The sequence below is a fragment of the Monodon monoceros genome, unplaced genomic scaffold (assembly GCF_005190385.1).
Source record: "Monodon monoceros isolate NGI ecotype Baffin Bay Population unplaced genomic scaffold, NGI_Narwhal_1 Super_Scaffold_13, whole genome shotgun sequence".
Classification (NCBI taxonomy): Eukaryota; Metazoa; Chordata; class Mammalia; order Artiodactyla; family Monodontidae; genus Monodon; species Monodon monoceros.
The window spans coordinates 85,645,054-85,667,006 of record NW_021703769.1 but is presented as its reverse complement, the minus strand read 5'-3'; the positions used below and the strand labels follow the sequence as shown (position 1 = coordinate 85,667,006).

Genomic DNA, 21,953 nt, shown 5'->3' with positions numbered 1-21,953 from the left:
CTGCATGAGCTGCTTGTAAATTTTGGAGATTAATCCTTTGTCAGTTGCTTCATTTGCAAATATTTTCTCCCATTCTGAGGGTTGTCTTTTGGCCTTGATTATGGTTTCCTTTGCTGTGCAAAAGCTTTGAAGTTTCATTAGGTCCCATTTGTTTATTTTTGTTTTTATTTCCATTACTCTAGGAGGTGGGTCAGAAAGGATCTTGCTGTGATTTATGTCATGGAGTGTCTGCCTATGTTTTCCTCTAAGAGTTTGATAGTTTCTGGCCTTACATTTAGGTCTTTAATCCATTTTGAGCTTATTTTTGTGTATGGTGTTAGGGAGTGATCTAATCTCATACTTTTACATGTACCTGTCCAGTTTTCCCAGCACCATTTATTGAAGAGGCTGTCCTTTCTCCACTGTACATTCCTGCCACCTTTATCAAAGATAAGGTGTCCATATGTGTGTGGGTTTATCTCTGGGCTTTCTATCCTGTTCCATCGATCTATCTTTCTGTTTTTGTGCCAGTACCATACTGTCTTGATTACTGTAGCTTTGTAGTATAGTCTGAAGTCAGGGAGCCTGATTCCTCCAGCTCCTTTTTTCGTTCTCAAGATTGCTTTGGCTATTCGGGGCACATTAATTTTTAATGTTAAAAAATTAACTTGCATTCCTGGAATAAACTCAATCTGGTCTCAATGTATTATCCTTTCTAAAGTGCCTATTTCCGGATTTAATTTGTTAAGATTTTGTTTAGGATTTTTGCATCTGTGTTGAAAAAAGTTGATCTCTAATATTCCCTTCTGTAATTTCCCTCTCACTTTTTGGGATCAAGGCTGTGACACCGGTTCCACAAAATGAGTTGGGAGATGTTCTCTCTTCCTATTTTCAGATTGGAGTTATTTCCTTTTAAAAAAAAAAACTAAGTTGAATTTTATTAAAATTTAAAACTTCTGCTCTGCCAATTACTGTTAAGAAAATGAAAAGCCACCGAGTGAGAGAAAATAGTAAAACATATATCTGATAAGACGTATCAAAATATATAAATCTTAAAACGCAACAATAAATACAATTAAAAATGGACAAAAGATCTGAACGTACATCTCACTAAATAAGATATAAAATGGAAAACAAGGATATGAAAAGATTCACATCATACGCCATAAGGAACTGCAAATAAAACAACAAGACGCCACTACAGACCCATTAGAATAGCTAACATTCAAAAAAAACTGACAATACCAATTGCTGGCAAGGATGTGACGCAATGGTCACTCTCATTCATTACTGTCTGGGAATGCAAAATGGTACAGGCACTTTAGAAGACAACTTGGCGGTTGGAGTTATTTCCTTATTAAGTGTTCTGAAGTGTTTGCTGCCATCTGTGATTATAGCCTTTATTGTGGGAAGCTTTGAAATGATAAATTCAACTTCTTTAATAGGTAGTAGACTATTCTGAGTTTCTATTTCTTCTAGTGGAGATTTTAGTAAATTATGTTTTCCTAGGATTTCCTCTATTTCATATATTTTTTTGGCATAAAGTATTATTACTTTAGTATATTTTTAATGTTTAGAACCTTTCATGATAAACTTTTACCCTCATGTTGGTATTCGTGCTTTTGAACTTCTTTTTTCCTTGTCAGTCCTGACAGGTGGGTTATCGATTTTATTAGCCCTTAAAAAGAATAAACTCTTGGTTTTAATAATCTGTGTTGTATGTATGTTCGTTTTACTGTTTCATTAATTTCTGTTCTAACCTTTATCATTTCCTTTCCTTTACTGTGTTCAGATTTGTCCGTATATTTTCCTGTTGGGGAAAAACAAATCAACTTTTTTTTTTTTTTACCCTAAACGGGCCACTGGAAGCAATTACAAAAGTATTTGTGGAACTAAAGAGAAACATCTGACATCAATCTGACTCTTGTCCCTTTGAAGGCACCCTGTTCTCTCTCTGGCAGTCTCCCACAAACTCCTGTTTTTCTTTGGTATTCCTAAGTCTCACAACATGTCAATACGTGTGCCTCACTGGTGCTGTGTAGTTCCTTCAATCTGAAGGTCTTTCACTTTTAACTCTGGCAAATTTGTCTCGGTTATCCCTTTGAATACCTTCTCTGCCCCATTTTGATTATCCCTTTTTCTAGGCCGTGTACTAACCAGAAATTAGCGTTATCTGCTTCTATCATCCACCTTTTACGCAGCTTCTTTTATGTAGCTTCTTATTCCTGTTTCATGTTGCTCAGATAAAGACTTTTCTCTCCGTGGTCCCCCTGTTCTACTGCCCCTGCTTATTCTATTCAGTCTGGAAGAATGTCTGGGGACGGGACAAGAGGCCAGATCCCCCCTAAGTACTCATGTAGCCACCACCACAGTCAGGACACTCAAGCACCATCACTATACAAGCTTCCTTCTGCCACCCGTGTAGTTGCACCCAGCCCCACCCCTAACCCCTGGGGACCACTCACGTGTCCCCCATCTCTGTAATTATCTCATGCATGTTATACACATGGAATCACACTACTGGTATCTTGTATGATTGTATTCTTTTACTCAGCATAATCCCCTAGAGATGCATCCAAGTTCTTGCATGTATCAATAGTTCCTTCCTCTTTATTTCTGAGTAGAACCGAGTTAATTTCCATGTTTGAAGATTGTCTTTCTGTTACTGATTTTTAGTTTGATTCCATTTTTTGTCAGAGAAAATGCTCTCTGTGACTTCACTTCTTTTACATTTGCTGAGGTCTGTTTTATGGATACAGTCTATCCTGGCATGTCCCTGGGCACCTGTGAATAACGGGCATCCTGCTCTGTTGGGTGGAGGGTCTGTAAATGTCCACTGATCCCTTTGGTTGATGGTGTTCTGTGTCCTTGTGGAATGTCTAGTAGTTCCAGCAGTTGTGGAGAGTGGGTGCTGAGGTCCTCACCTGTAACTGGGGGTTGGTCTCTCTCCTTTCAGCTCTGCCAGTGTTTGCTTCATGTATCTTGAAGGTCTGTTGTTTGGCTCATAAACATTTGCGATTGCTATGTAACTTCCTGGTGGATGGATCCTTTTATTCTTATACAATGGACCTCCTTTTCTGTAGAAATTTCCCTCGCTCTGAAGGGAAATTAGCTGATGTTAGTCATTGTGCTTTTTATAAATGAATGTTTACACGATGCCTTTTTCCTTTTTCTTTCAACCTACCCACATCATTACGTTTGAAGTGAGTTTTAGCATACGGTAAATGACATATAGTTGGGTCGTGGTTTTTTATTCCCTCTGCAAATCTTTGTCTTCTAACTGGTGTGTTTGGCCCCTTTACATTTTGAACTATTGAAAGAGGCTAAGTTTGCCATTCTATTATTTGTGTTTGTCTCCTCGTGCCATATTATGGGATACTTGAATATCCTTTAGAATCCCACTTTATAACGTATTGAGTATATCACTGTTTACTTTTCTCAGTGGCTGTTCTACATGCTCCTGTGCACGTATGTAATTATCAGTTTACTGGTACCGATGTTTCACATCTAGTGCAGTGTACAAACCTCCCTTTACCCTCACTTTTCAAATATAATTATTGTAAATATTTCCCCCATGCGCACAGAGCTCATCGGTATTATAATTTTTATATATAAATTGATTTATTTTTGGCTGCATAGGGTCTTTGTTGCTGCGTGCTGGCTTTTCCCTAGGTGCGGAGAGCAGGGTCTACTCTTTGTTGTGGGGCACAGGCTTCTCATAGCGGTGGCTTCTCTTGTTGCGGAGCACAGGCTCTAGGCGCCTGGGATTCAGTAGTTGTGGCACATGGGCTCTAGAGTGCAGGCTCAGTAGTTATGGTGCACAGGCTTAGTTGCTCTGCAGCATGTGGGATCTTCCCAGACCAGAGATCGAACCCTTGTCCCCTGCATTGGCAGGCAGATTCTTAACCACTGCACCACCAGGGAAGTCCCAGTATTATAGTTTTTGCTTCAACAATCAGATATAAAAAATATACCACTTCCTTCTGGCCGCTGTGATTTCAGATGAGAAATCTGTCATTCACACTGGTGTTCCTCTCTAGGAAACACATCATTTCTCTCTGGCTGTTTTTACTTTTTTTTTTTCTGTCTTTAGTCCTCACAGATTTAATTATGATGTTTCTTAGTATGGATTTTCAGAAGGCTTATCCTACACAGGGGTTCCTTAGCTTCTTGTACCTATGGGTTTATGTCTTTCACCAAATTTGGGAAGTTTTCAGCCATTATTTCTTCAAACAGTTTTTCAGCCCACATTCTCCCTCCTCCTGTTCTGAGACTCTGGTGATAAAAACGATTGTCCTGCAGATCTGAGGCTCTGTGCACTTTTTTGTTGTTGTTGTTGTTTTTGCGGTACGCGGGCCCCTCACTGTTGTGGCCTCTCCCGTTGCGGAGCACAGGCTCCGGACGCGCAGGCTCAGCGGCCACGGCTCACGGGCCCAGCCGCTCCGCGGCATGTGGGATCTTCCCGGACCGGGGCACGAACCCGTGTCCCCTGCATCGGCAGGTGGACTCTCAACCACTGCGCCACCAGGGAAGCCCCATAAATATTTTTAAAAGCATTTTTATAACTGCCTTAAAATCCTTTTCAGATAATTCCAAGATTTATCTTGGTGTTCACGTCAGTTCACTTCTTTTCATGTTCAAATAATGGTTTTCCTTGGTTCTTGGTATGACCAGTGGTTTTTTACTGTATACTGGACATTTTGGTTATTGTGTTAGAAGAATCCTGATTTTATTTAAATCTTCTATTTCAGAGACTTCCCTGGCAGTCCAGTGGTTCAGACTTCGCCTTCCAATGCAAGGGGTGCAGGTTCTATCCCTGGCCAGGGATCTAGGATCCTGCATGCCTCGCGGCCAAAACACCAAAATATATTAAAAAAAAAAAAAAAAAAGCAATATTGTAACAAATTCAATAAAAACTTTAAAAAATGGTCCACATCAAACAAAAAATTCATCTTCTATTTCAGCAGAAAGTCATCCCATTTAGGTTTAGTGTATAAATTCCAGCCTACTTTTATGGCCTGTGGTTCCAATGATAGTTTTATTTCCCCAGCCCTTGCAATGCCCTTCCTGTCTGCTCCATTGTCCCGGTGCTGCCCCGGCTGTCACTCCATCCCTGTGGGTGCTGCCTGCAGTGTCAGAAGGCATGTGGCCAGGCTGCCTGGTGGTTCAACAAAGATCTCAAGAAATAGCGGAACAGAGAAGCTTACGACTCACAGGTCCTGGAGGAGGTACAGGCAGAGTGCCCAGGAGTCAGGACCAGGGGCGCACACCTGTATTAGGTCCACAGGGCTGTGCTTTGGGGTTCCTGGGCTAAGGCTGGATAGGTCAGTTCAAACCAGAGGGAGCAGGGTTTTGGTGAGCTTCACAGGGGTTTAATATATGGGGCCCACAGGGAGAGAGGTTATCACAAGGGTGTTGGGCGGGGGGTCATATCAGGAACTTCGGTTTACTGGTGACTCTGCGGGCTGTCATCTAGGTCACGCACTCGAGGGAGGGCTCCTGTCAGTTCAAGGCCCCGCAGGCAGCGGGCCACACAGAACAGATGCCGAGGCAGTGATCGTGTACTCAGTGAGTGGCCTGTCGGCAGGTCTGGGTTGCAGCCCCCTCTAGCGCCTATTCCAGGAACCTGTAAGCAAAAAAGAGAAACCCCAGGGACCCATCCCATGGCTGTTCCTCCAGTGCTGGAGTCCCCAGTCAGCCCGTCTCCTTTCCAGCTCAGAGCCTTTCCCCATTGTCTGCTGAACTAGCTGCAAGGTACTTAGTTGTACTTCGTGGGGAGCAGCTGGGAAAGTGAGTCTGCAGCACCTTCTGGGGCGGGAAGTCCACCACCCCCATTTAAGTGTTTACTCACTCATCTCAGCCAGAGCACGGCCTTCGCAACGGCCTCATGTGGCGACTGCCTGGCTCCCTGCTAACCTGTTCTGCAACAGCCAAAGCAGTTTTCTAAAAACACAAACCTTACACGAAACTCTTCCACCTTAAATCCTCCCTTGCATCCCCCACTGGGACCCAGTGGAGCCACCCAGAGGACCCTGCTCCCCCTGGGCCCCTGGGCTCTAGCCACAGGGCACTTTTCTTCATTTCCCAGAACAGTGTCAGGCCCCCTCCCCGTATTTGTTCCTGCAGCTGCCCAAACAAGTACCATAAATAAACCTGGCGGCTTAAACAACACAAATTTATCTCCCCACTGCTCTGGAATCCAGAAGTCCAGGATCACGGTGTCAGAGGCTGCTTCCCCCAGAGCCGCTGAGGGAGTGAGTCTGCTCCAGGCCGCTCTCCTAAGCTTGCAGATGGCCATCCATGTTCATGATCGTTCTCCCCGTGTGCTTGTCTGTCTCCAGTTTCCCCTTTCTATAAGGACACAGTCATATGGATTAGGGCCCATCCTAATGGCCCCTTCTTAACTTGATGAGTCTGAATGGCCCTATTGCTAAGTAAGGTCATGTTTTGAGGTCCTGGGGGGTTCAGGACTCCACTACGTGAACTTTGGGGGGCACAACTGAGCAGTCCCACTCTCACCATAGACCTTTGCCCATGCTGTCCCCTCCCTCTGCAACGCTTTCACCCCCCCTTCACCTAGTTAACTCTTAATTACCCACTATATTACGCTGGGGCTGTCACCTCCTCCAGGAAGCCTTCCAGTCTACGCCAAGTTCCTTGGCCTTCATCCCTCAGGACCACGGTAACTGCACGCTGATTAACGTGTCACCCACTAGACGAAGACCCGAGCCGGAGAGACCACGTGCCCTCTCCACGTCACCGTATCCGACGGAACTGGTCCGACCCGGCCATGCAGGAGGGGTGAGGGTCACAGTAGCCACCTAAGGACACGACCACCACGCCTCCCTGTACACAAGTCCGCAGCGGCCATCATATCGGGCTCCAGACCTGCCCAGGACCCCCGGCCTGGCCCGCGTCCCCTCAGCCATCCGACTCCCCGCCCCGGCCCCGCCCCCCGGCCGTGTCCTGTCAGTGTTCCGAGCTGCCAATAAAGTTACTCTCGGAGCCGACCGGAAAACGCGCCGTAATCCGCGCCGCGACCGTCGTAAAAGCGCCGGTCTCCCCTGGTGACTAGCAACGCGGGGAAGATGGCGGCGCTGGTGGCGACCGAGGCCGCGGCATCCCCGGACCCGGCGGAAGCCGCCGAGACGGCCGAGGCGGCGGAGCTAAGCCGCGTACTGAGCCGCATGCTGCCCGGTCTGGAGGCCGACAGCAAGCTGGGCCGGCGGCGCGCGCTGGAGGCGCTGCAGCGCACCCTGGAGGCGGCGCGGCCCGAGGCGCCCGACGGCGACCCCGCCGCCGCAGCCGCCGCCTTTCAGGGCCCGTGGGCGCGCTTGCTGCTGCCGCGCCTGCTGCGCTGCCTGGCCGACCCGGCCGAGGGCTGCCGCGCGCTGGCCGTGCACCTGCTGGACTTGGGCCTGCGGCGAGCCGCCCGGCCCCGTGACGCCCTCCCGCGCCTGCTGCCCGCTCTCGCCGCGCGCCTGGCCGGCCCCGAGCCCGCGCGCCGCCCACCGCCCGAGGTCTGCGAGGAGCTGCGCCTGGCGCTAGTGCAGCTGCTCCACCGGGCCATACGCCTGAGCGGCGCTGCGCTCGCGCCCCACCTGGACGACGCGGTGCGCGTGCTGCGCTGCACGCTGCTTGACCCCTTCGCCGCCGTGCGCCGAGAGAGCTGCGAGTGCGCCGCGGGCCTGGCGCGCGCCACGCCAGGTGCCCGCCCTTGTCTCCTCCCACGTCGCCCCCTCCCCAAGCCCGCCCTCGTCCGCACCCTGTTGCACCCGCAGCCCGGAGCGCAGTGCCTGCCCGCAGTGGATGCTCGTTTGTTGCCGAGTGAAGCATCTCCCCGTCTCAACGCCGTCCCCTTTGTCCCCCACCCCCCAGTTCTGCGCACGGGGTCTCTCCTCTGGCTCCCCGCACACTGGGCAGTAGTGGACCGAAGCCTGCATTGATCTCAGGACCCGAACGCTGAAAGAACTCGCCCCAAGTATCACAGAAATAGCGACCTTACAGAAGGGTCTCAAGCAGCGGCACAACTGCTAAACCAGAGGGTTCGCTTGGCTGTCACGAAGAGCCCCTGGTCGTGACTTCCTGTGAGGCCTTTAGGAAGTGGGGTGGCTTTGCCTGGATCAGCGGTGCTGATCCAGCTTCCTGCGGTCGTGCTGGCTGTCTGGCTGCAGGCTCATCCAGAGGTGGGGACGCGCAGTGTCTCCCCACTCAGCGTACTCTGGAGTGCCTGTCGCAGCCATCTGCAGCTTCAGGTTCTCCCCTCCCAGCTCTTGTGTTCAGCTGAGATGGGTCCAGCCCCAGCCTTTTCCCTTTGGTCCTCCCAAGTCTCTGGGTCGGAGAGGTGTTGTTTGGGTCACACGCCCAACTCTGCACCTCTTCTGGTGCTGGGGTACAAAGCTGTGTGTGGCCAGCCCAAGGGAACTGGGCCAGGGTTGACGCTCACAGGCTCCCCTGGTGACTGATGGTCTCCCCGTCCCACAGACCACTTCCACATGCAGTCGGAGTCCTTGATCGGCCCCCTGATGCAGTCCATCTCCCACCAGCACTGGAAGGTGCGGGTGGCCGTCATCGAGGCCACGGGCACGGTGATCCAGTTTGGCAGCGGGAAGTCAGTGGACGACGTCCTTCCTCACTTTGCTCAGCGGCTCTTTGATGATGTCCCCCAGGTAACCAGAGTTTCTCCTCCAGGCAGTCCCTTTTCTCCACCAGAAGTGTGCCAGTGTGCTATTTGTCACTCCCTCACTTTTGTCTTTTTTTGAAGACACTATATGTGACGTTAAATGTCCTTCCATCATTCGCGGTCACAGGTGTTCCTATTTCACGTCTTTGAGAAGCTGGGGGAGACCTGAGTTGTCATAATATGTTTGTTATTCTTAATCCTAAGGAATGGGGAAGAGGACTGCTTCCTTTTAGGAAGAAACTCTAAACTGAGTATTTCCACGGTTTGCAGAAGCATCTGTAACATCCTCCTCCATCAAGGTGATTTAATCAAAAAGCCGCAGAGGTTGGCAAACGAGGCCTGGGAGGAGGATGGAGCCAGGGTTGGTGTGTCGGGGTAATTCCTTCCATTGGCTTTGGGGCCTGAGGAGAGACAGACAGACAAGACAGGCAGGCAGGTGGAGGTGAGAGAACCGGCTCTTTTGTTGGCAGAAGCCAGCTCAGAGGGCGTGTCGTGGATTTGAGGCCGTGGGGAGCAGAGTGAAGGCTGTGAGGGCAGGCTCTCTCCCAAAGGAAGGATGGGGTGAAGGGCTCCGGTCCCTTGGGGTGGGAGGAGCGGTGGTTGCCGGTGGGGGACTTGCAGGGTGGTCGGCCCGTGGCCCCTGTGCCCCGACAGCAGAAGTGCCAGCCTCCTCGTGTCCTGTCCATCCGTACATTAAATATCATCTCATTCCTTCCCACAGAAGTCCTCCGCGTCCGAGGCTTGGGGCTGCTGTAAGGTACGCAGGGCCCCCAGCTGGAGCTGGCCTCCCGCTCCAGGCCTGGGTCTGGCCCCAGGCCGCTCGCAGCAACCCACCCTGCCTCCAACCACACGTTCTTGATTTGTTTCTTTCTTCTTTTTTTTTTATTGGCGTATAGTTGATTTACAACGTTGTGTTAATTTCTGTTGTGCAGCAAAGTGATTCAGTTAGACATATATGTACGTTGTCTTTTAGACGCTTTTCCATTATGGTTTATCACAGGATGTTGAATATAGTTCCCCGTGCTCTACAGTAGGACCTTGTTGTTTACCCATCCTGTATATACTAGTTTGCATCTGCTAATCCCAAACTCCCACTCCATCCCTCTCCCACCCTCCTCCCCCTTGGCAACCACAAGTGTGTTTTCTATGTCTGTGAGTCTATTTCTGTTTCATAGATAGGTTCATTTGTGTCGTATTTTAGATTCCACATATAAGTGATATCACATGGTATTTGTCTTTCTCTGACTTACTTCACTTAGTATGACAATCTCTAGGTCCATCCGTGTTGCTGCAAGTGGCATTATTTCATTCTTTTTTTACGTCTGAGTAATATTCCACTGTATATATATACCACATCTTCTTTATCCATTCATCTGTCCATGGACATTTAGGTTGTTTCCATATCTTGGCTATAGTGAATAGTGCTGCTGTGAACATAGGGGTGCATGAATCTTTTCGAATTATGGCTTTCTCTGGATATATGCCCAGGAGTGGGATTGCTGGATCATATGTTAGCTATAGCTTTAGTTTTTTGAGGAGCCTCCATACTGTTCTCCATAGTGGCTGCACCAACTTACATTCCCACCAACACTGTAGGAGGGTTTCCTTTTCTCCACACTCTCCAGCATTGGTTATTTGTAGACTTTTTAATGATGGCCATTCTGACCTGTGTGAGGTGATACCTCACTGTAGTTTTGATTTGCATTTCTCAAATAATTACCAATGTTGAGCATCTTTTCATGTGCCTGTTGACCATCTGTATGTCTTCTTTAGAGAAATGTCTATTTAGGTCTTCTGCCCATTTTTCGATTGGGTTGTTTGGTTTTTTGTTGTTGAGCTGTATGAGCTGTTTGTATATTTTGGTAATTAATCCCTCGGTCACATCATTTGAAAATATTTTCTCCCAGTCCATAGGTCATCTTTTTGTTTTGTTTATGGTTTCCATGGCTGTACAAAAGATTGTGAGTTTGATTAGGTCCCATTTGTTTATTTTTGCTATTATTTCTGTTGCTTTGGAGACTGACCCTTTGTATGATTTATGTCAGAGAATGTTTTGCTTATGTTCTTTTCTAGGAGTTTTATGGTGTCATGTCTTAAGTTTAAGTTTTTAAGCCATTTTGAGTTTATTTTTGTGTATGGTGAGAGGGTGTGTTCATTGATTTACATGCGCCTGTCCAACTGTCCCAACACCACTTGCTGAAGAGACCGTCTTTTCCCCATTGTATATTCTTGCCTCCTTTGTCAAAGATTAATTGTCCATAGTTGTGTGGGTTTATTTCTGGGCTCTCTAGTCCATTGATCCATATGTTTGTTTTTGTGCCAATACCATGCTGTTTTTTTTTTTTAATAAATTTATTTATTTTTGGCTGCGTTGGGTCTTTGTTGCTGCACACGGGCTTTCTCTAGTTGTGGCGAGCGAGGGCTGCTTTTTGTTGCAGTGCACGGACTTCTCATTGCAGTGGCTTCTTGTGGCGCATGGGCTTAGTTGCTCTGTGGCATGTGGGATCTTCCCAGACCAGGGCTTGAACCCGTGTCGCCTGCATTGGCAGGCAGATTCGTTTTTTTTTTTTTTTTTCGGTACGCAGGCCTTTCACTGCGGTGGCCTCTCCCGTTGCGGAGCACAGGCTCCGGACGCGCAGGCTCGGCGGCCATGGCTCATGGGCCCAGCCGCTCCACGGCATGTGGGATCTTCCCAGACCGGGGCACAAACCCGTGTTCCCTGCATCGGCAGGCGGACTCTCAACCACTGCGCCACCAGGGAAGCCCGGCAGGCGGATTCTTAACCACTGCACCAAGGAAGCCCCTACCATGCTCTTTTGATTACTGTAGCTTTATAGTATTGTCTGAAGTCTGGGAGGGTTATGCCTTCTGCTTTTTTCTTTTTCCTCAGGTTTGCCTTGGCAATTCTGGATCTTTTATGATTCCATGTAAATTTTAGGATTATTTGTTCTCTATGAAAAATGTCATGGGTAATTTGATAGGTATCACATTAAATCTATAGATTTCTTTATGTTTTATAGCTTTCAGCACATAAGTCTTTTACCTCCTTGGTCAGGTTTATGCCTAAGTATTTTAATTTTTTGGTTGCAATTTTTAAAAGTTTTTTTTGTTTTAATTTCCTTATGATGTTTCATTGTTAGTGTAAAGAAATGCAACGAATTTCTGTATGTTAATCTTGTATCCTGCTACTTTGCTGAATTTGTTCATCAGTTCTAGTAGTTTTTGTGTGGAGTCTTTATGGTTTTCTAAATATAGTATCATGTCATCTGCACATAGTGAGAATTTTACCTCTTCTGTTCCAACTTGGATACCTTTTATTCTTTTTTCTTATCTGATTGCTGTGGCTAGGACTTCCAATATATGTTGAATAGAAGTGGTGAGAGTGGAGGAAGACTTTCAGCTTTTCACCATTGAGTATTGTGTTGGCTGTGGGTTTGTCACAAATAGCTTTTATTATGTTGAGATATGTTATTTCTATACCCACTTTGGTAAGAGTTTTTATCATGAATGGATGTTGAATTTTATCAAATGCTTTTTCTGCATCTCTTGAGATGAGCATGTGGTTTTTGTCTTTTGTTGATGTGGTGTTTCACATTGATGGATTTGCGTATGTTGAACCATCCTTGTGACCCTGGGATGAGTCCAACTTGGTCGTGGTGTATGATCTTTTTTATGTGTTCTTGGATTGGGTTTGGTAACATTTGGTTGAGAATTTTTGCATCTATATTCATCGAAGATATTGGCCTATAATTTTCTTTTTTGGTGGTGTCTTTGTCTGATTTTGGTATCAGGGTGATGGTGGCTTCATAGAATGTCTTTGGGAATGTTACCTCCTTTTCAGTCTTTTGGAAGAGTTTGAGGAGGATAGGTGTACATTCTTTGTATGGTTGGTAGAATTCCTCAGTGAAGCCACCCAGTCCTGGATTTTTGTTTGCAGGGAGTTTTTGTTTTGTTTTTGTTTTTGTTTGTTTGTTTTTTGCCACACCACGCAGCCTGTGGGATCTTAGTTCCCCAAGAAGGGATTGAACCTGGGCCCTGGCAGTGAAAGCGCCAAGTCCTAACCACTGCACCGCCAGGGAATTCCCTGCAAGGAGCTTTTTTTTTTTTTTAATTAATTACTTTATTTATTTATTTATTTATGGCTGTGTTGGGTCTTCATTTCTGTGCGAGGGCTTTCTCTAGTTGTGGCAAGTGGGGGCCACTCTTCATCGCGGTGTGCAGGCCTCTCACTATCACGGCCTCTCTTGTTGCGGAGCAGAGGCTCCAGACACGCAAGCTCAGTAATTGTGGCTCACGGGCCCAGTTGCTCCGCGGCATGTGGGATCTTCCCAGACCAGGGCTCGAACCCATGGCGCCTGCATTGGCAGGCAGGTAGGTTCTCAGCCACTGCACCACCAGGGAAGCCCAGGGAGCTTTTTTATTACAGATTCTACTTAACTTCTAGTAATTGGTCTGTTTAAGTTTTCTATTTCTTCGTGTTTCAATTTTGGTGAGCTGTATGTTTCTAGACACTTGTCCATTTCTTCTAGGTTGTCAAATTTGTTGACATATAATTGTTCATAGTATTCTCTTATGGTCTTTTGTATTTCTGCAGTATCAGTTGTTATTTTTCCCTTTTCATTTCTTATTTTATTTATTTGGGACCTCTCTCTTTTCTTCTCGGTGAGCCTAGCCAGAGATTTGATGATTTCCTTTTATATTATGCTTGTGTTCTCTTCTTTTTGGGTTTTGTGAATCTGTTGTATGTTTTCGATTTGTGGTTACCCTGTTTTTCAAGTATGTTAACCCATAGTTATATCTACTTACTTTAGACTGATAGTCATTAGGGGCTCAAACACATTCTAAAAGAAAAAAAATCGACATTTTCTTACTCTTCTCGCCCACGTTTTATGATTTTGATGTCCTCTTTTACATCTTCATAGTTATCCTTTCGTCATTCATTGTGGCTATTGTTGCTGTCACAAAAATTTTTTACATTTTTTTTAACCTGTATACTGGCTTATTTAAGTGATTTACTTTCCAATTGTGATTTTTCTCTTTCCTATAGCTTCTTGCTTCTTTTCTATCTAGAGAAGACTTTTCAATATTGCTTTTAGGATAGGTTTAGTATTGCTGTGTTCTTCTAGTTTTTGCTTCTCTGAGAAATTCTTTTTCTCTCCTTCTATTCTAAATGGTAATCTTGCTGGATAGAGTATGCTAGGTTGCAGACTTTTCCCTTTCAGGACTTTGAATATATCTTGCCACTCCTTTCTGGCCTGCAGCGTTTCTGTAGAGTAATCCGCTGATCGTTTTATGGGGGCTCCCTTATAATTAACTCTTTATTTTGATTTGTTTCATTTTTTAAAACAGCTTTATCAAGCCATAATTTACATACCATACAATTCCCTCACTTAAAGCGTTCAATGTTTTTGATATATTACATCATTAATTTTAAATTTTTTCGTAAAATGTTTATAACAAAATTTGCCATTTAAGCCATTTTTAAGTGCACAGTTCAGTGATATTAAGTACATTCACAGTGCTGTGCAACCATCACCACCCTCCAAAACTTTTTTTATCATCGCGAACAGAAACTGTGACCATTAAGCAATTACTCCCCGTCCCCCCCACCCCCCTAATGACCTCTAATCTTTCTGTCTCTCTGGATCTGACAATTTAGCTGTTTCATGTAAGTGGAATCAGGATGGGGTCTGTTGTGACTGGCCTCTCTCACTCAGCATTGTGTTGGTGAGGTCCACCCGTCTGTGGCAGGTGTCAGTGCTTTGCTCCTTTTAAGGCTAAATAGCATCCACCGTGTGGACAGACCACACTGTGTTCCTCCATTCATCCGTCCACGGACTCTTGGGTTGTTGCCACCTTTTAGCTGTTGTGCATAGGGATGCTGAGGACGATGGTGTGCAGGGATCCGTTTGAGTCCTGCTTCACTTCTTTCGGGTAAACACTCAGGAGTGGAATTGCTGTGTCCGTCCTACAGTAACACATGTGTAGCTTGTTGAAGTCACCAAACTGTTTTCCACGTGGCTGCACTGCTTTGCATTCCTACCAGCAATGTACAAGGGATCCAGTTCCTCTGCATCCGTGAGCTGGTATCTCCCTGTGGTTTTGACTTGCATTTTCCTGAGGATTAGTGATTAGTGATGTTGGGTACCTTTCTCTGTGCTGGTCACAGTTACTTTATACCATGAAACATTGAACTTGCACGAGTCAGGACAGTTTTGCTAGTGTGTGTGCAGACAGCCAGAATGGCTCCAGGTGCCTGTTCTATTACACAGGAAGATTAGAGGCTCTGATCACTTACCCAGGAAGTGATGAGAGGCCCATCCCTCCCTACTTTCTCAGCAGGGGACCCAGAGCGATGTCCTCGCTTTTCCTTCGGGAGCCTGGTCACTTGAGGTCTGCAGGATATGTCCAAGGAGGTGGGAAGGGGTGGTGTCCCGGTGCAGCAGGGCTGTCACAGCTTCCTCCAGGCCCAGAAAGGCCCCGGCCCCCTGAGTGCACCATCCAGGTGAGAGCATCCAGCTCAGGTTAAGTCACTGCCTATAAACAGGCACGTGCCCTCGGTTGCCCCAGGCTCGCCCTGACCGTCGGGCGCTCCCTCTGCACATTGCTCATCTCTGACTGTGGGTGTTTCATCTAGAAGACGGAGTTCTGTGTGCTTTGTGTAGGTGGGATAAAGCACTGACCCTGTTGTTGAGGCTCCAAGGATGTGACCGTATAGGTGTTTGCCCAGGAGCCTGCCTGGGAACAGCCCCACCTGCCCCGCTGCTGGCGCCCCACAGGCGATCAGCTCAGGCCCTTGGGCGCTTGTGCGCACCTGCCCTGGGCCAGAACCCTGGTGGAAGGGAGAGGGAGCAGGTCTGGTTGGCCCCCAGCCCCTCACTGGTGCTCAGGAATGACAGGGGGGGCCCCGGGGAGGGGGGTAGATGGAAGGGGAGGGGAGGGGCGGATGAAAGAATGAAACTTACCTCCCAGGTGAGTTTCAGTGACGTAGAGGAGAACCTGAAGCCGAGGCAAGGCGGCTGCTCCTCGTCCAGTGCTGGCTACTTTGGGAGCCCGCGGGGTGTGATGTAACCCGAGCCCCCATGGGTGGGATCCTGCCCGACTAAACTGGAACGGGCATCAGAATCCTTGGGTCCAATCAGAACATGATAAAAACAGAGGCCTGTTGCTGCTCCCTGGGTCACATGCGACATGAAGCTCACCTCTTCCCTGCAGTGGGTGAGGTGGGTAGAGGCACGCACGTCACCTTCTTGGACATAGGCGGCCAGTGCCCAGCCCAGCCAGGAGGTTCCCACACAGGAGGCCGCAAACGTGCCACAGGGCTGAGGCGGGGCTGCAGGACCTGCTGTGGCCAGTGGAGGGTCCGGCCTGAGCCCGGAGGACAGGGGTTGAAGCAGCGAGACCTAGGGAGCTAGCATCTCGTTCCAGGCCCGAGATGGGGATGCAGAGCTGCCAGAGCACCTGAGCGGGCTCTGGGGCCTCTGTGTGCCCGCACGGGGGACCTGGGGCTGCCGCGGGCCTCACGCGCGTGAAGGCCGCTCACCCTCCTCTGCTTGCAGGTGCGCCAGGCGGTGGCGCGCGTGGTCGGGGGCTGGCTGCTGCACCTGCGGGACCGCTACTCATTCTTGCACAGGCTCATTCCGCTTCTCCTGAGCAGCCTCGACGATGAGATCCCCGAGATCGCGTAAGTGGCAACGTGGCGGACAGGCCGAGGTTCTGGGTGCCAGGGCAAGCACGTCCCGCCCCAGAGCCGCCGTGCCGTGCGCCTCCCTCCTGCTCGCCTCACCAGGCGCTGGCTTTTCCTAAGCTGTTGTTTACGGCGGTGGTTGTTTCCTTTGGTCCAGAGTCTTGCGGGAGCCACCGTGTCCCCGCATCCTGCGTGCTTGGAGGCCACGGGACTTCAACAGTACAGTTTTGCATCTTTAGCACTTTGCTTGGGTTAGTGATGGAGGCATGGCAGACTCACTGGTGAGCTCCCTCGGGCAGAGACCCGGCCGCCCCCCCCGAGGGCGCCCCCTGACCCGGGTCTGTGTTGTGCGGCAGGTGCGGGGCAGCCGGCCTCTGGGAGCAGGTCGGGCTGCACTGGCAGATGGAGAACGAGGAGGACCTCAAGGACAAGCTGGACTTTGCTGGCCCGCCCCCCGCACACCACCCCTCGCCAGGTGAGCGCAGCCAGCCCAGGCCAGCGGTGCAGCAGGGCGAGTCCCGGAGGTAGAGCCGGACGGCGGGAAGGGCCTCCCTCGCGGTCCTGGGCGGGCCTCCCTGGGTACGTGAGGGCGCGGCCAGCCGAGGAGCGTGAGCCTGATGGGGAAACGTTGGAAATGGGTGGTGCTTTGTCATCTCACAAAGCTGTTCTGTGAGCTTCACCTGGAGAAGCAAACACACAGGTAGCCAGTGAGACGCAGTCCTCGTGTTCCGGGTGATGCTACCCTCAGAACAGAGCCTCCCGTTGCTGGACCTCCCGTCCTGCCCCTTGTCGTGGTTCTCTGCCAGACCGTGAGCGCCCGCGGGTGCGTGTGTGTGTGCGCAGGCACGCCATGTGTTCCCTTAGCTCTTGAGTCAGATCCGGGCTGCATTTCCAAGGGAGCCCCCTGCCTGCCGGGCTGCGGCCCCCCTCTTTGCCCCTCAACCCCACACGTGTCTAGTTTCTTCTGCTCTGGAAACGCTTTCTGTCTAGGAACGAAGTCCCTTCCACTGAACTTGATCGGACGCCTGTATCACTGCAGTCTGTCTGCAGGTGTCTTCTTACAGTGGAGTGATGGTGGAGTGCCGCTGGCAGGGACAGAGCCTGGTATACATGCACCGGGTCAGACAGGCAGCACCATGGGAGGGACCGGGACCGGGGCCCGCAGGCCCCTCCAGCCCTGGTCAGGTGAAGTCAGGCTCGGACGGCCACCCTGGAGGGGACGCCTTGCACGAAGGGCAGCATGAAGACAACTGCTCACGCCTCGTGTGCACCCGCTGCTGTTCACTGTGAGACCCAGAAGGCGGCTCCTCCCCCATACCTGGGAGGCCCGTGGTTTTTTTTTTGGTCCACATGTTTATTCATGCAGCTTCACCTCCCACGCCGCACAACTGCTACAAGGGGTAATCACGCATGTTTTGGAAAAGGTACAAAAATTAGTTGCCAGCAGGGTTTTTTCTGATTGAGTAAAGTTTGAGAATGCACCGTCTTTTAAATTATCATGTCTGCCGTATCAAGTACAGGAAAGGAGGCTTCAGAGCCAGCTTCAGAGCCATCTTCAGAGTGAGGCGCGCATCTCTGGAAATGCCTCTCGGGCTGTGTGCCCGCCTGTCAGTGGACCACTCCCCAGACGGTCCTAACCTGTCCCCTCATCCCACAAACTTTCCACAAGGGACATGTCGTCAGGAAGAAAAGGGCATTTATTGTTTTCCTTTTTGTTTTTTACAAAATTATAACAAGCTCACTTAAACCATCAGCAGAATCTGAAACATTTAGAACTAGTTCTCTCATATACCATAAAAAGAGAAAAGCAACAGGAACAAAAATCAAAGTGACGCCTCAGTACAAGCTGTTCTTTTTACTAAAACATGCTTTAAAGTTTGACATGTCACGGTCTCATTTCTATCTCTAGAGTTGTTTTGAGTCTTTAAGGTCAAAATCTTGTAATCAAAATCCTCGAAGGCTTTTTTATAGAAATTGAGAAACTTATCCTGAAATTCATAAGGAAACGTAAAGGACCTAGCACAGCCAAAACTTTGAAGACAAAGGCCCAGGTTGAAAGATGAGTACTTCTGGTTTTAAGACATAAAACGCAGTAATCAAGATGGTGAGGTTGTGAACATAAAAACAGACCGACATGGACTTCCGTGGTGGCGCAGTGGTTAAGAATCTGCCTGCCAATGCAGGGCGCACGGGTTCGATCCCTGGTCCAGAAAGATCCCACATGCCGCGGAGCAGCTAAGCCCGTGTGCCACAACTACTGAGCCTGTGCTCTGGAGCCCGCGAGCCACAGCTACTGAGCCCGTGTGCCACAGCTACTGAATCCCACGTGCCTAGAGCCCGTGCTCCACAACAAGAGAAGCCACTGCAATGAGAAGCCCGTGCACCGCAATGAAGAGTAGCCCCCACTCACCACAACTAGAGAAAGCCTGTGCGCAGCAACGAAGACCCAATACAGCCAAAAATAAATTAAAAAAATAAAAAATCAGACCAACAGACCAGTGGAACAGAGCAGAGTCCAGAAACAGACACAGGTGTGTGGACTCTGAATTTTGGCAAGTTGCAAAGACAAGGGGAGAAAAGACGTCTCAGCAATGGTGCTGGAACCACTGGATGTGCAAAAAAAGTGGGCTTGGATCCAACCATCCTGATAAATGAAAATTAACCCGAAATGCCATGTGGATCTAAGGGTACGACCTAAATACACTCCACAAAAGAATGACTGATAAATTGCTTTTCATCAAAATGAAAACTTCTGCTCTTTGAAAGACATTAAGAGAATGAAACGACAGGGCACAGACTGAGATGTTTGCAAATTGTTTATGTAAGGATTTGTGTCCAGAGCACAGAGAGAACTCTCAAACTCAATATCAAGAACACAATCCAGTTTTTTTAGTGGCAAAAAAAGTTTGAAAAGACACTTCACTGAAGACACACAGATGTCAAACAAGCCCATGAGTCAGTGCTCCAGGGCATTGCTCGTGAGGAGAATGCACATCAAAGCCACAAGGAGATGCCCCTCCCTGCCTGGAGGCTTGACCTAAGACTGCCCATGCCAGGTGTGGTGCAGACATGGAGGAGCTTCAGGCCTTGTGCACGGCTGGGGAGGGCAGACAGCAGTGCAGCAGCGTTGGAAAACTGCTCGGCCATTTCTTAATCAGTATAGTGCCCACCTTCCATGTGCTTAGCCGTGGCGCTCCAGGGCGCCCACCCAAGAGAAGTCTCGTCGGCGACAGCCCACGGCAGAACCGCTCAGACGTCCATCGGCAGGTAGACAGACAGACTGTGGTCTGTCCGTGTGCTGGAACGCTGCTCAGCAGTGAGCAGGGCCCGGCACCCCCCACCACTTGCTGGGCCTTGGAGCGGAGGAAGCCCGGCAGAGAGGAGCGTGCGCTGCGCAGCTGCACTCACAGAAAATCGGGAAATTGCGGCTCCCGTAGCGACAGGAAGCCGGCCGGGGCTGCCCGGGGTTGAGGGGAGGGCATCGTCGGGAGCACAGGGACCTTCTGGGTGACAGGTGCGCGTTATCTTGACGGCCGCAGTGGTTCACAGTGGTATCCATCTGTCAGAACTACAGGGTTGTGCCCTTCGAGCATGTAGTTTACTGTGTGTCACACCTCAGGATCGCTGTAAAGACTTAAAGTAAATTATGACACTTGGTGGCGTCATTTCTGTCTTCAGAGTTGGTTTGAGTTTTTTAAGACCTCAAAATAAAACCCGTAGGTGTGCCTTAAGTGAGGAATGTGTAGTAAGTGACTTCGCACATGAATCGTTGAGATCTTGTTTGTAAATTTCACGGGTTCCCATCCATCTTTATGACCCACAGGGAGCCGCCCGGGGCTGGGCTGCCGGGAGCTGGTCTTCAGAAACCTCTCCAAGATCCTTCCCGCCATCTGTCACGACATCACCGACTGGGTGGTGGCGACCAGGGTGAAGTCGGCGCAGCTGCTGGCGGTACTGCTGCTGCACGCGGAAGGCCACATCACGCAGCACCTGGAGCCCGTCCTGCGCACCCTGCTCCACGCCTGTGCCGACGAGGAGAAAGCCGTGGTCCGCAGTGTGAGTGGCATTCCGCTGTCCTCAGGGGCTGCACGCACCCTTCCTAGTTCTGCAGTCTGTGAACTTGGACACATATCAGCAGTCACGCAGTCGCCCCTGTGTGAAGGTGTAGATGTTTCTGTGGCCCCCGGGCTCTCCCCAGCCTTCTGCATCCAGCCTGCGTGCCCATAAAAAATGGCGTTTAACGGTTCTCTTTAAGCATGTGCAGGTGAGTGGCCCTGTGTCTGAAGGTAAACACATCCTCCACCCGCAGGCCACTGCAGTGGTCACTGCTCGGACAGACGTGCAGAGCCGCCCCCATGAGTCCAGCTCAGGCAGCCGGGCCTCAGAGAGGACGCTCTGACAGCCCTGCCCACGCCAAACGGCATGAACTCCTTCCCCTGGCACTTCTGAGCTCATGAGGGGACTCACCAGTTTTCGTGGGCGTTTGAGCACATGTTAGGAAGAGACGGGCCTGCAGGGCTGCTTATGGCAGGTGAAAGCGGGCACGGCAGACGCAGAGCAGCGAGGGGCTGAGAGGGGCGGCAGCCTCAGGCCTCCTCCGTCTGCCCTCAGTGCACGAGATCTGCAGAGCTGATCGGGACCTTCGTCAGCCCGGAGGTGTTTCTGAAGTTGATCTTGTCAATGCTGAGGAAGTCTCCCTCCCCCTCCGGCCTCCTGGTCTTTGCCTCCGTCATCCGAGGCTGCCCGAGGGAGGCCCTCCGGCCGCACGTGAAGGTCATCGCCGTGGAGCTGGCCCACGCTCACATCTGCCAAGGGTCTGAAAATGTAAGCATGCGCGGGAGAGGGTGGGGCTGGGGGGATCGTAGAGTCCACCCATCTCCATGGTGACTCGGTCCCCCGTGGGACCATCTACACATAGCAGTTGTCAGTCCCACAGGCCTCTCGGGGACATCTGACCGGCATGGTAGCTGGGATGCAGCCCTGATGTCCTCCTGTTTGGACCCACGTGCCTCCTGGCCCGTTCTTCTCCATCCACCATGGCGGCCGTTTAAAGTAAAATGAAACAAAGTGCAAACAAAGGCAGTTCCTCAGTCACGCTGGCCACATGTCGAGCGCCCAGTAGCCCGTGTGGCCAGCACTGGGCGGTGTCAGATAGAGCGCATCCGTCGTCGAGGGCAGTTCTGCTCTACGGGTGGCGCTGCTGTGGGTGGTCTCAGCTGGAGACCCCCACCCCACCCACCCCCAGAGAACCTGTGAGTCCACGCCCCGTCTCTTGGTCCATGTCGCACACGGTGTCTCCATGGCGAGCTTATTCTTACCCCGGTCACTTGGCTTCTAACGGGGCTTCCAACAGGCAACCTGACCTGGCAACCGTTATTGGGAGTTCTGCTTGGTGGTTACAGATTTGTTTTGTCTTAAATTGAGCAGTAAATCCATTACATCTGAAGCTGAAACAATGTAGGTAGTTAGGCTTAGTCATTTGGAATAATTTACAATTGTTTGCTGTTGAAGGAAAAATAACGACCTTGTTTTCGTGTGGCTGTGATGGGCTTAAACCCTGAGTCTTTGCATTGGCCAGTCACCCTCCCATCTCTCTGTAGAGCA

At 49.8% G+C, this 21,953-nt stretch overlaps 1 protein-coding gene across 1 annotated transcript in view; it reads left to right on the top strand.

Annotated features, from left to right (window-relative positions):
* Positions 1–7,046: 7,046 nt before the first annotated feature.
* The window catches only part of DNAAF5 (dynein axonemal assembly factor 5), a 37,338-nt gene continuing 22,431 nt past the window's right edge, over positions 7,047–21,953 (top strand). Inside the window, exons 1-6 of the mRNA XM_029222217.1 lie at positions 7,047–7,686; positions 8,464–8,648; positions 16,222–16,346; positions 16,706–16,824; positions 20,173–20,405; positions 20,961–21,173. Coding sequence (XP_029078050.1) covers positions 7,068–7,686; positions 8,464–8,648; positions 16,222–16,346; positions 16,706–16,824; positions 20,173–20,405; positions 20,961–21,173 — 1,494 coding nt within the window. The 5' untranslated portion in view covers positions 7,047–7,067. The remainder of the gene's footprint in view (positions 7,687–8,463; positions 8,649–16,221; positions 16,347–16,705; positions 16,825–20,172; positions 20,406–20,960; positions 21,174–21,953) is intronic.